The sequence below is a fragment of the Dendropsophus ebraccatus genome, chromosome 4 (genome assembly GCF_027789765.1).
Source record: "Dendropsophus ebraccatus isolate aDenEbr1 chromosome 4, aDenEbr1.pat, whole genome shotgun sequence".
In the NCBI taxonomy this organism is placed as follows: Eukaryota; Metazoa; Chordata; class Amphibia; order Anura; family Hylidae; genus Dendropsophus; species Dendropsophus ebraccatus.
Genome location: NC_091457.1, coordinates 6,155,831 through 6,168,737, shown reverse-complemented (window position 1 = coordinate 6,168,737; position 12,907 = coordinate 6,155,831). Strand labels below are relative to the sequence as shown.

The 12,907-nt window shown below is 54.5% G+C and overlaps 1 protein-coding gene across 4 annotated transcripts in view; it reads left to right on the top strand.

Annotated features, from left to right (window-relative positions):
* The first annotated feature begins 990 nt into the window (after positions 1-990).
* Positions 991-12,907, top strand: part of SBF2 (SET binding factor 2) — a 155,439-nt gene continuing 143,522 nt past the window's right edge. For all 4 annotated transcript variants that reach the window (XM_069965033.1, XM_069965032.1, XM_069965031.1 and 1 more), the window contains exon 1: positions 991-1,126. In XM_069965033.1, the coding sequence (XP_069821134.1) occupies positions 1,072-1,126 (55 nt within the window). In that variant the 5' untranslated portion in view covers positions 991-1,071. The remainder of the gene's footprint in view (positions 1,127-12,907) is intronic.

Genomic DNA, 12,907 nt, shown 5'->3' with positions numbered 1-12,907 from the left:
CTATATACATATACACAGTGCAGTATATACAGCTATATACATATACACAGTGCAGTATATACAGCTATATACATATACACAGTGCAGTATATACAGCTATATACATATCATACACAGTGCAGTATATACAGCTATATACATATACACAGTGCAGTATATACAGCTATATACATATACACAGTGCAGTATATACAGCTATATACATATAATACACAGTGCAGTATATACAGCTATATACATATACACAGTGCAGTATATACAGCTATATACATATACACAGTGCAGTATATACAGCTATATACATATACACAGTGCAGTATATACAGCTATATACATATACACAGTGCAGTATATACAGCTATATACATATACACAGTGCAGTATATACAGCTATATACATATACACAGTGCAGTATATACAGCTATATACATATCATACACAGTGCAGTATATACAGCTATATACATATACACAGTGCAGTATATACAGCTATATACATATCATACACAGTGCAGTATATACAGCTATATACATATCATACACAGTGCAGTATATACAGCTATATACATATACACAGTGCAGTATATACAGCTATATACATATACACAGGGCAGTATATACAGCTATATACATATACACAGTGCAGTATATACAGCTATATACATATCATACACAGTGTAGTATATACAGCTATATACATATACACAGTGCAGTATATACAGCTATATACATATCATACACAGTGCAGTATATACAGCTATATACATATACACAGTGCAGTATATACAGCTATATACATATACACAGTGCAGTATATACAGCTATATACATATCATACACAGTGCAGTATATACAGCTATATACATATACACAGTGCAGTATACGGCCATTCACTGTCACTGTTCAGCAGGCCCCGCCCACCCAGTGGGTCTCCCCCCGCGCATGCTCAGTAGGCCTGAGCTGTCCACGCCTGCGCAGTGTTTAGTAGGGTTCTGTGCCCCTCAAACATGGCCGGGCTGCTGCGGCCAAGATGCTGAGATTTTCCGTGGGAAGGGAGGAGTGCGGGCGGCCATGGCGAGGCTGGCGGACTACTTCATAGTGGTGGGATACGACCATGAGAAGACAGGTGGGTGGCGAGCTTTCTGCGCTGTGAGGTGATGGGGATGCTGCTGCTGTCCGGGTACCCCCCTCCCCAATATATTTGGGCTCGTCCCCCCGGGTATCTTGCAGCGGTTGGCACATACTATGTGATTGGGGGGGGGGGGGGGGGAGGGTTCTGCTGTTGTTACCCCTGGTCCAGCCACTACCCCAGTGTTTTGTAAATTGGGAATGTCTCCCTCCCCTCATGTCACATCCTGAGTGACGCAGAGGGATGTCCTCCTCTTCCTTCTCCCAGCACAGCGGCTGTCAGCTGGCATCCATAACTTCATAGGGCTGGCCAGAGGTCCCCCCCCTCAGTGCAGGGTCCTAGTAGTGCCTACCCCCCCCCCCCTCAGTGCAGGGTCCTAGTAGTGCCAACCCCCCCCCCCCCCCCAGTGCAGGGTCCTAGTAGTGCCAACCCCCCCCCCCCCCCCCCAGTGCAGGGTCCTAGTAGTGCCTACCCCCCACCCCCCCTCAGTGCAGGGTCCTAGAGGTGCCTACCCCCCCCCCCCCCCAGTGCGGGGTCCTAGTAGTGCCTACCCCCCCCCCCCCTCAGTGCAGGGTCCTAGAGGTGCCCCCCCCTCAGTGCAGGGTCCTAGAGGTGCCCCCCCCTCAGTGCAGGGTCCTAGTAGTGCCTACCCCCCCCCCCCCTCAGTGCAGGGTCCTAGTAGTGCCTACCCCCCCCCCCCCCTCAGTGCAGGGTCCTAGTAGTGCCTACCCCCCCCCCCCCCTCAGTGCAGGGTCCTAGTAGTGCCTACCCCCCCCCCCTCAGTGCAGGGTCCTAGTAGTGCCTACCCCCCCCCTCAGTGCAGGGTCCTAGTAGTGCCTACTTCCCCCCCTCAGTGCAGGGTCCTAGAGGTGCCCCCCCCCTCAGTGCAGGGTCCTAGAGGTGCCCCCCCCCCTCAGTGCAGGGTCCTAGAGGTGCCCCCCCCCCCTCAGTGCAGGGTCCTAGAGGTGCCCCCCCCCCTCAGTGCAGGGTCCTAGAGGTGCCCCCCCCCCTCAGTGCAGGGTCCTAGAGGTGCCCCCCCCCCTCAGTGCAGGGTCCTAGAGGTGCCCCCCCCCCCTCAGTGCAGGGTCCTAGAGGTGCCCCCCCCCTCAGTGCAGGGTCCTAGAGGTGCCCCCCCCCTCAGTGCAGGGTCCTAGAGGTGCCCCCCCCCCTCAGTGCAGGGTCCTAGTAGTGCCTACCCCCCCCCCCCCCCTCAGTGCAGGGTCCTAGAGGTGCCTACCCCCCTCCTCCCAGTGCAGGGTCCTAGAGAAGCGCCCCCCCCCCCCTCAGTGCAGGGTCCTAGAGGTGCCTACCCCCCTCCTCCCAGTGCAGGGTCCTAGAGAAGCGCCCCCCCCCCTCAGTGCAGGGTCCTAGAGAAGCGCCCCCTCCTCCCAGTGCAGGGTCCTATAGAAGCGCCCCCCCCCTCAGTGCAGGGTCCTAGAGAAGCGCCCCCCCCCTCAGTGCAGGGTCCTAGAGGTGCCCCCCCCCCCCAGTGCAGGGTCCTAGAGGTGCCCCCCCCCCCCAGTGCAGGGTCCTAGAGGTGCCTACCCCCCCCCCCCCCAGTGCAGGGTCCTAGAGGTGCCTACCCCCCCCAGTGCAGGGTCCTAGAGGTGCCTACCCCCCTCCTCCCAGTGCAGGGTCCTAGAGAAGCGCCCCCCCCCCCCCTCAGTGCAGGGTCCTAGAGAAGCGCCCCCTCCTCCCAGTGCAGGGTCCTATAGAAGCGCCCCCCCCCCTCAGTGCAGGGTCCTAGAGAAGCGCCCCCCCCCCCTCAGTGCAGGGTCCTAGAGGTGCCCCCCCCCTCAGTGCAGGGTCCTAGAGGTGCCCCCCCCCCTCAGTGCAGGGTCCTAGAGGTGCCTACCCCCCCCCCCCCCCCCAGTGCAGGGTCCTAGAGGTGCCTACCCCCCCCAGTGCAGGGTCCTAGAGAAGCGCCCCCCCCCCCCCTCAGTGCAGGGTCCTAGAGGTGCCCCCCCCCCTCAGTGCAGGGTCCTAGAGGTGCCTACCCCCCTCCTCCCAGTGCAGGGTCCTAGAGAAGCGCCCCCCCCCCCTCAGTGCAGGGTCCTAGAGGTGCCTACCCCCCTCCTCCCAGTGCAGGGTCCTAGAGGTGCCCCCCCCCCCCTCAGTGCAGGGTCCTAGAGGTGCCTACCCCCCCAGTGCAGGGTCCTAGAGAAGCGCCCCCTCCTCCCAGTGCAGGGTCCTAGTTTGGTTCCCCCCATGCGTGCATGATGGTAGAGGTGTGCCCAGTTACCCCCCTTGTGCCCAGGCAGCAGATTCCCCCCCCCCCTGTACTCTCTGGGATTTTCCTATGAAGCGTCGCCATCACGCTGTGTGTGATGCCCCTGGCACAGGATGGGCCCTGGTTCTGTGCCCGGATACCGCTGCTTCTGTGGGAACTTTTTCTGTGTCCTTATTAATCTGTGTTGTGTTCTCCAACCTGTGACTCTCACACTACAACTCCCAGCATGCCCGGCAGCCAATGGCCGCTTCACGGAGGATGTAACCCCTGTATCTCCTGTGTACTGTCAGGATCTTCTCCTTCGCCTTGGACAATAAGCTGTCAGATTTACGACCTCTCGACCTCCGTCATCCTAAACGTGTCAGATCTGTCACCTAAAGCCAAACACCCCATAAATCTCAGAGAATGTGAGCGTGGGCCGTGTCATCTCCCCTGCTGCTCTACATACTGAGAGACCCGCCGGGATGGATATCACAGGGAGCTCACCCGCCTTTCTCATACCCCTGATCGGCGTACAGATCACTCCTCCAGACCTCCGGAAAGGATGGACTATGAGACGTGACGGCGGCCATATTGGTTGCATCCTTAGATCTATTGCATCAACTATCAAGGCAGGAACGAGGTTGCAGAACATCAACTATTAAGGCAGCTGTTGCAAAACTACAACTCCCAGCATGTCCAGACAGCCAATGGCTGTCTGGGCATGCTGGGAGTTGTAGTTTTGCAATAAACTAATGAATGCGATTGGTTTAAACCAGAGATGGGGGAACCACCTACCCTCCAGGTTTGGCAAGACCACAATTCCCATCCCATTGTAGTTTTGCAACAGACTGATACACTGTAACAGACTGTCAGGTCACTCGGTTGTAGTTCACACATGTTGCGATTTCATTATAATACTGAGAAGAAACGTCAGCGTGTGAACAAATCCTCATGGTTGTCACCGTGTCTAGAGAAAGCCTGGACAGTCCCTTTAAGTCGAACTTACCCAACCCTTCACCTTTTCGCCTAGTTTTAGAAAATCTCTGTTTTTCTCTGATCTTCCTTTGACCTGTAAGTGAGAAATCTCATGATGCAACTAAAAAGCAGAAGCGTCAATGAATCTCTGAACTCAGAGAAGGTTCCTGTTATGAACCTGAAAAGGCGCTATAATCTTCGCGATCACTTATGGACTGCTCCTTTTAAAGGGGGATCTCTGGAGAATGCGTCAGAAAGTTATATACATTTGTAATTTTTTTAAAGTTTTCCAGTACTTATCAGCTGCTGTATGTCCTGCAGGAAGTGGTGTATTCTCTCCAGTCTGACAAAGTGCTCTCTGCTGCCACCTCTGTCCATGTCAGGAACTGTCCAGAGCAGGAGAGGTTTTCTATGGGGATTTTCTGCTGCTCTGGACAGTTTCTGACATGGACAGAGATGGCAGCAGAGAGCACTTTGTCAGACTGGAGAGAATACACCGCTTCCTGCAGGACATACAGCAGCTGATAGGTACTGGAAGACAGGAGATTTTTAACATTTTTAACCTTCTGACACCAGTTGATTAAAAAGCACTTTATATTCTGCATAATCTCTATGGCACACCAGTTGTGCTGGTTATGGTATCGCTGTCAGTGAGGAGGTGTCTCTGGGTTACGTATAGTTACTCTGGTGGTCCGGGATGTTTGAGGGGGCGGGGGGTCCGCTGGGATCCAGGCACTTTGTCCATTTCCTGTGTGCTGTGCATCATGGGACGCAGATGGCCGCCCGCCACAGATGTTTGCATGCAGCACATCAGGACATGGGAACCTTAGCTGTTACATACCTAATATAGTCTTCAAACCAGGAGGGAGAACCAGTTGCGCCCCCTATAGGAGGTGGTTACCCTACAAGTTAGTGTCTCTCAATGTGTTTCCCTCCGGTTGTTGCAAACTACAAATCCCATCATGCACTTCTGACTGTCGTCAGTGTTTTGCAATGGTCATAGAACTATGGTGCAGGATTGCCCAACTAGTTCTAAAACCATAACTCCCATCATGCCGCAGGTTGGGGTACCCTCTTATAAACCAATGGATGCAATGTAACCAGTGTTCTGTCTATATTGTCTATATAGGACCCCATTGTAACAGACCTGCAGCTGTGATAAGAATAAGGGCTGTACTGTACAGGATTGTGGCCTGTACGGCAGCGTCGATCCTCCGATCTGTATCTATAGGTCCCCCCCCCCCGGGCCGAGTGACATTAACCCTGGACTGAACAAAAGCCGCTCAGTGTCGCCTCCCACCCGCCACATTCTCTGCAGCTGCCGCCATCGGATTCCAGCGTCATTGCTTTGTCTGCACTGAATAGCTGACTTGCTTTTATGGCATGCTGGGTGTTGTAGTGCGGCGGCTGTATAGCTGTAGCAGCTCCATACAGGATTTCCTGGAGGAGAAGAAAACATTTCCGCTGCAGTTCAGGAGAAAACGCCATGAAAGAGAGAGCAGCTGGAAAACCATAGGGATTCTGCGTGTCCTCCGCTCCCAGTGTCCGGCCACTCGGGGGTCATCCATATCTGGTTAGGGGGAGAGAAGAGAGCCCCCCCCATACTTCCATGTCTTCCCTCCTTGCAGACTTGTTCATCCTGAGCTTCCTGGTTCATGAATAAATTGCCAGAATATAAGTCAAGACACAAAGTTATATCATGATTGCATGCCCCTTAAAGGGGTTTTACAGGATTAAAAAAAAAAGCAGAGCTACTTTCTTGCAAAAACAGCACCACCCCTGTCTTTGGGTTGTATGTAATATTACAATTGACTTCAATAGAACTGAGCTGCAATACAGCACCCAAACTGAGCACACGAGAGGCGCTGTTTCTAGAGAAAAGTGACCATGTTTTTTTTAAGCCTGGATAACCCCTTTAAGGCCAGGCGGGACATGCTGGGAGTTTTACAACAGGTGAAGTCCCCCAGCTTCCCCAGGTCTCCTTCGGCAGCCATATTTTCACTCTATTCTCCCACATACAGAATCGAAGGCGTCTCCTGCTCTTTAGAAGGAAACCACCAGTAAGTAGGCCCATTCATAACATGTGCGTCCTCTCCACTTGTCCGTTGCATCCGGTTTCTTCTTCCCCCCCCCCCCCCCCCCCCCCCCGGAGCCGACCCCTGGACGTTGTCCCGATCCCACATCCTTCGGGTCCCCGGGGGTCTCATCACACCCAGACCTCTCTCTCTCTTTTTCCATCTTATATTTTCCATTCTCTGGTTTCGATTCCCTATCAGGATTTAGGTGCAACTTTATTTTTCCCATAACGTCCACATCGCGGGTCACACTTGTCGCATCAGACAACGCAACGCTGTAAAACTTTCCACTGTATTAAGTCTTAGGTTTATCCACTTCTGGCAGTAGTGATACGTGAGGACGTGCAAGTGTCTGGGAAAGCTGGGTGGTTTATATTCCCTATGTCTTTATGTCTGGTAACTGGAAACCAACAGAATTCTAAGTTTAGCTCCTGTAAGAGCAGTAAAGCGCAGGTTTAATCATGTGATGTGCTGTAAATGTGGATTGGCAGAAGGTGACGGTGTCCTGGTGTAAGGCCCCGTTCACACACAGATCCCTGTGTTTTCTGTGTACCCATTTACACATCAGCAAGATGGTTGTGGTAGATGGTGTATGCCGGGGCTTGTGGCTGTAGACTGGGGGGATGCCGGGGCTTGGAGCTGTAGACTGGGGGGATGCCGGGGCTTGTGGCTGTAGACTGGGGGGATGCTGGGGCTTGGAGCTGTAGACTGGGGGGATGCTGGGGCTTGGGGCTGTAGACTGGGGGGATGCCGGGGCTTGTGGCTGTAGACTGGGGGGATGCCGGGGCTTGGAGCTGTAGACTGGGGGGATGCTGGGGCTTGTGGCTGTAGACTGGGGGGATGCTGGGGCTTGTGGCTGTAGACTGGGGGGATGCTGGGGCTTGTGGCTGTAGACTGGGGGGATGCCGGGGCTTGTGGCTGTAGACTGGGGGGATGCCGGGGCTTGGAGCTGTAGACTGGGGGGATGCTGGGGCTTGGAGCTGTAGACTGGGGGGATGCTGGGGCTTGGAGCTGTAGACTGGGGGGATGCTGGGGCTTGGAGCTGTAGACTGGGGGGATGCCGGGGCTTGGAGCTGTAGACTGGGGGGATGCCGGGGCTTGGAGCTGTAGACTGGGGGGGATGCTGGGGCTTGGAGCTGTAGACTGGGGGGATGCCGGGGCTTGGAGCTGTAGACTGGGGGATGCCGGGGCTTGGAGCTGTAGACTGGGGGGATGCCGGGGCTTGGAGCTGTAGACTGGGGGATGCCGGGGCTTGGAGCTGTAGACTGGGGGGATGCCGGGGCTTGGAGCTGTAGACTGGGGGGATGCTGGGGCTTGGAGCTGTAGACTGGGAGGATGCCGGGGCTTGGAGCTGTAGACTGGGGGGATGCCGGGGCTTGGAGCTGTAGACTGGGGGGATGCCGGGGCTTGGAGCTGTAGACTGGGGGGATGCCGGGGCTTGGAGCTGTAGACTGGGAGGATGCCGGGGCTTGGAGCTGTAGACTGGCTGATGCTGGGAGTAGTAGGTGCAGGTTGAGGCATAGTGGGGGATATAGTTGATGTTACAGGCCACAATGTCCCCTGTGGTGACCCTTCCCCTCCCGTTGAGGCCGTGCTCTGTGCATTGATGCCGCACTCTGATATCTGGATATTACAGCTGCCGGGCTCAGACAGGAAAAATATTGTTGTTTTCAGGTTATAGAGGAAATGGAGCGGGCGGAGGCGACAGGTGCTTGTATCCCCCCGGGGCAACAAACCCCCCTCCACCTGTGAGCAGGACCGGAGCGCAGCGCACGCTTCTGATCCTATCTCCACCACAGCCGTCAGTCTGCAACAACAAATCACAGGAAGAAGATCTGTGTACACTACATGGCGGCACATTATCACTCCCATCTGTGTACACTACATGGCGGCCCACTATCACTCCAATCTGCGTACACTATATGGCGGCACAGTCACTCACTCCTATAATCATAGAAATCTATCCATAGAAGCTTCTGTATGTGTGATGGTTCTGTCAGTTCTCTTTCCTCTCTCCTTCTCCTCTTCCTCCTCCTTCAGCAATGTCCTCTCCTCCTGCAGCATCTCTTGGCCCTCTCCTTTTCACCTCTGCAGCATCTCTCGGCCCTCTCTTCCTCCTCCTTCAGCATTTCTCGCCTTTCCTCTCCTCCTCTGGCAGCATCTCTTTGCCCCCTCCTCATCCTGCAGCATCTCTCGCCCCTTTTCTGCAGCATCCCTTGCTCCCCCCTCTCCTCCTGCAGCATCTCTTGGCCCCCCTCTAATCCTCCTCCTCCTCTGCAGCATCTCTTGGCCTCCCTCTAATCCTCCTCCTCCTCCTCCTCCTCCTCCTGCAGCATCTCTTGGCCCCCCTCTCCTCCTCTGCAGCATGTTTTCCCCCCCCTCTCCTCCTGCAGCATCTCACCCCTCATCCTCCTGCAGCATCTCTCGGCACTCTCCTTCTCCTCCTCCTCCTCCTGCAGCATCTCTCGGCCCTCTCCTTCTCCTCCTCCTGCAGCATCTCTCGGCCCTCTCCTCCTCCTCTTCCTGTAGCATCTCTCGGCCCTCTCCTCCTCCTCTTCCTGCAGCATCTCTCGGCCCTCTCCTTCTCCTCCTCCTGCAACATCTCTCGGCCCTCTCCTTCTCCTCCTCGTGCAGCATCTCTGGGCCCTCTCCTTCTCCTCCTCCTCCTGCAGCATCTCTCGGCCCTCTCCTTCTTCTCCTCCTCCTCCTCCTGCAGCATCTCTCTGCCCTCTCCTCCTCCTCTTCCTGCAGCATCTCTCTGCCCTCTCCTCCTCCTTTTCCTGCAGCATCTCTCGGCACTCTCCTTCTCCTCCTCCTCCTCCTGCAGCATCTCTCAACCCTCTCCTTCTCCTCCTCCTGCAGCCTCTCTCCGCCGCCCCCCCCCCCCCCCCCCCCAAATCTTACTCCTCCAGCATCTCTTGGCTCCTCTCCTCCTCTGCAGCACTTCTTGGCCCCCTTTTCCTCCTCCCCCTCTTCCGCAGCATCTCTTGGCCCTCTCCTCCTCCTCTCCTGCAGACTCTCTCGGCCCTCTCCTCCTCCTCTCCTGCAGACTCTCTCGGCCCTCTCCTCCTCCTCTCCTGCAGACTCTCTCGGCCCTCTCCTCCTCCTCCTCCTCCTGCAGCATCTCTCGGCCCTCTCCTCCTCCTCTCCTGCAGACTCTCTCGGCCCTCTCCTCCTCCTCTCCTGCAGACTCTCTCGGCCCTCTCCTCCTCCTCTCCTGCAGACTCTCTCGGCCCTCTCCTCCTCCACTCCTGCAGACTCTCTCGGCCCTCTCCTCCTCCTCTCCTGCAGACTCTCTCGGCCCTCTCCTCCTCCTCCTGCAGCATCTCTCGGCCCTCTCCTCCTCCTCTCCTGCAGACTCTCTCGGCCCTCTCCTCCTCCTCTCCTGCAGACTCTCTCGGCCCTCTCCTCCTCTCCTGCAGACTCTCTCGGCCCTCTCCTCCTTCTCTCCTGCAGACTCTCTCGGCCCTCTCCTCCTTCTCTCCTGCAGACTCTCTCGGCCCTCTCCTCCTCCTCTCCTGCAGACTCTCTCGGCCCTCTCCTCCTCCTCTTCTGCAGACTCTCTCGGCCCTCTCTTCCCGCCCATTTGGCCTGATTCGGCCGATTATCGCTCGGTGAAATAGAGAGATCAATCAGCTGATGATCGTGTCATCGGCTGATCGTTCATTTAGGGCCAGATCTAAAATCATCGTTCCCCCACCATGCATTGCTACAGTTGAATAGCGGTGCACGGCAGGCGACCGACGATTTGAGAAGCAGCAGCAGCATACATTACCTTTCAGGTCTTCTGCTCCGCTCTGTCTTCCTCCCAGGATCCCAGAATGGCCTGTCAGCTGACGGAGAGCTCAGCCAATCACAGGCCGGGACCCCCACAGGCCATTCTGAAGCTAGAGTGCGCCAGACTCTGGGAGGAAAACTGAGCGGAGCAGAAGACCTGACAGGTAATGTATGCTGCAAGGACATCGGTAACGGTGTCCCTGCAGCCCTCGCTCAATGATCATCGGGCCGTGGAATAGGCCCAGTGAATGAGCGGCGATCTAGCAGATCGGCGCTCGTTTACACCGTTGATCGGGCCCTCTTCGGCCCGTGAAATAGTACCCTAAGATAAAAGTGAATATAAGGGCTGTTGTGACTACATTAGTAATAGTAGGAGTATATAGCTGTGTGTATACCCGTGATTCTTGGCTCTCAGTGATCCCATCTCTTTGTGGTTTTGTTTCTATATTAGGTAACTGGTCAGACGGGCTGTACCTTACTGCGGGGAGCATTAATCCCCATGTAATACATGCCTGTGTTCTCGTAAATCTTAATAAGATTCCCATGTATTAGTTTCCCGTCCTCTGGGTTTACTTGTTGTTCTGCTAATTTAGGACAAACAACGTCCAGATGTCCTGCAGCGTGTGAGAACCGCCGCCCGATGCCTGCCGCCCGCCTGCCGTACCTGCCGCATCAGGCCCGGCTTCTGGAGAACACTACAGGGGGCTCCTTATTGTGACCCGGAGCCGGTCGGGTTGGTTCCGCTATTGTTCGTGTCTGAAAGGATCAACGGCTTCTAATGTCGGGAACAACAACAAGCGACAGAGGGGAAGCTTCCTCCTCTTACATAACCCGAGCTGAGCCGCCATCCTGACCCCTCGCGTGGACCCTCAACCAGACATTCCTAATAAACTAGTTAATATTTCCGAGGGGGGGGGGAGAGGGACCCCATTATGTCCCCAGAGTCCCAGACCACAATCTTACTAACCCTCTACATACACCTTACATAGAGGGTGCTTCTGGACGGTTCTACCCCCTGTGGGCTCCCTCCTCCTCCTCCTCCTTAGGACTACTTTGCCACATTTTGAACTCTGCCCCTCCTGCCTCTGAACTCTTCTGCCGCCCCTACTTCTGCACCTCTGGATTTCTCTGCCTCCCCACCCTGTGGATTCTTCGATCCCCCTATATTTGGACTCCTCTATCTCTTCCTCTCCTCTGGACTCTCCTGTACCCCCCCTTCCATCCATGTTCTGTCCGGCCCCTCCCTTCCATCCATGCCCCCCCTTCCATCCATCTTCTGCCCTCCCCCCTTTTATCCTCCTTTGCCCTCCCTCTGGACTCTTCTGCCTCTCCTCCCTCTGGACGACTCCTCTTCTCTGCATCTTTTGTGGTATCAAAGGATCAGGCCTGTTCTTCCTCCCCAGTTTCTGTGATTGGGGTGGGACTGGGCACTGCTTGTACACAAACGATCAGCCAATCCCAAAAGCCAACTTTCCTCTAAATTATATATACTCTCTGCTGCCACATCTGTCCATGTCAGGAACTGTCCAGAGCAGGAGAGGTTTTCTATGGGGATTTGCTGCTGCTCTGGACAGTTCCTGACATGGACAGAGGTGGCAGCAGAGAGCACTGTGCAGGACTGAAAAGACTACACCCCTTCCTGCAGGACATACAACAGCTGATAAGTACTGGAAGACTAGAGATTTTGTAAAAGAAGTAAATTACAAATCTATAGAACTTTCTGTCAGTTTTTGCTGGAGTACTTCTTTAAGGTTTTGTTCCCATGCAGAGGATTAGTTGGTGAAGTACAGTAGAGCTCCGTACATACACTCAGGAGTGATCTGTGGATTGTCACGTCTCCGATCACCGTTTTGGGACAGATTTTCCCCCCTTCTGCTCTTCGTTAGGTTTAATTCTTATGGTAAATACAGAGATGTTATAAAGCATTGCTCCGCTGCTCGGCCATTCCCATCAGCCCCCTGTGCTCTGTGTTGGGACAGTCACCGGCAGCTTGTTGATGGTTTCCTGGACTGAAGCTGTCGGCAGCGTCTTACTGACCGTTCTTGCATAGCAGAATGGAGCTGTTGGATTATATAGGTGGAGTGTCCCTTTAAGTTGTTGCTCTTGCAGTGGAAATGTACAGAATTTATCAGCACAGGATCCTGTATAATGGTCATTATAATAATAGTCATCTGTCTTATTACGGTATCAATGGCGTCTCTGTCTGTCATCAGTATCATCCATAGCAAAGACGTTCCAGGAGGCGGCGGGCGGCTCCTGGGCTCCTGTCATTACTATAATAAGGCTCCACATGTGATCATTACCGGAGCCCCAGTGACGTATGCCGCACCGCCATACTGGTGTCTGATACCCTAGGTGTGTCCTGATACTGTCATCTTATACCCTAGATGACCCGGCATGTGTCGCATTGTGTTTGGGTCGGTGCAGTGACTGCGTACAGGTGACTGTCTTGTCAGTCTCTCTGCAATACCAGACGTGGCCTGTGAACCAGAGGGGCGCTGTTTCTGGTTGCATAATATATATATATAAATTTGTTAGCTGTGAGCCGTGTTACCTGCCCAAGCGATAAATCTCCAGCAAAATTCCAGGAAAATTCTTAGCGGCTTCAATGTATAAGCTGTGGCGGTCATGCGGCCAATCCGTGACTGATGGAGCGTGTCCGTGTTTTCTATGCACATTGTATCAGTGGGGTTTATACAATGTCACACCTGTCTACTAAAGCCGAGCAGGTGCATGGAC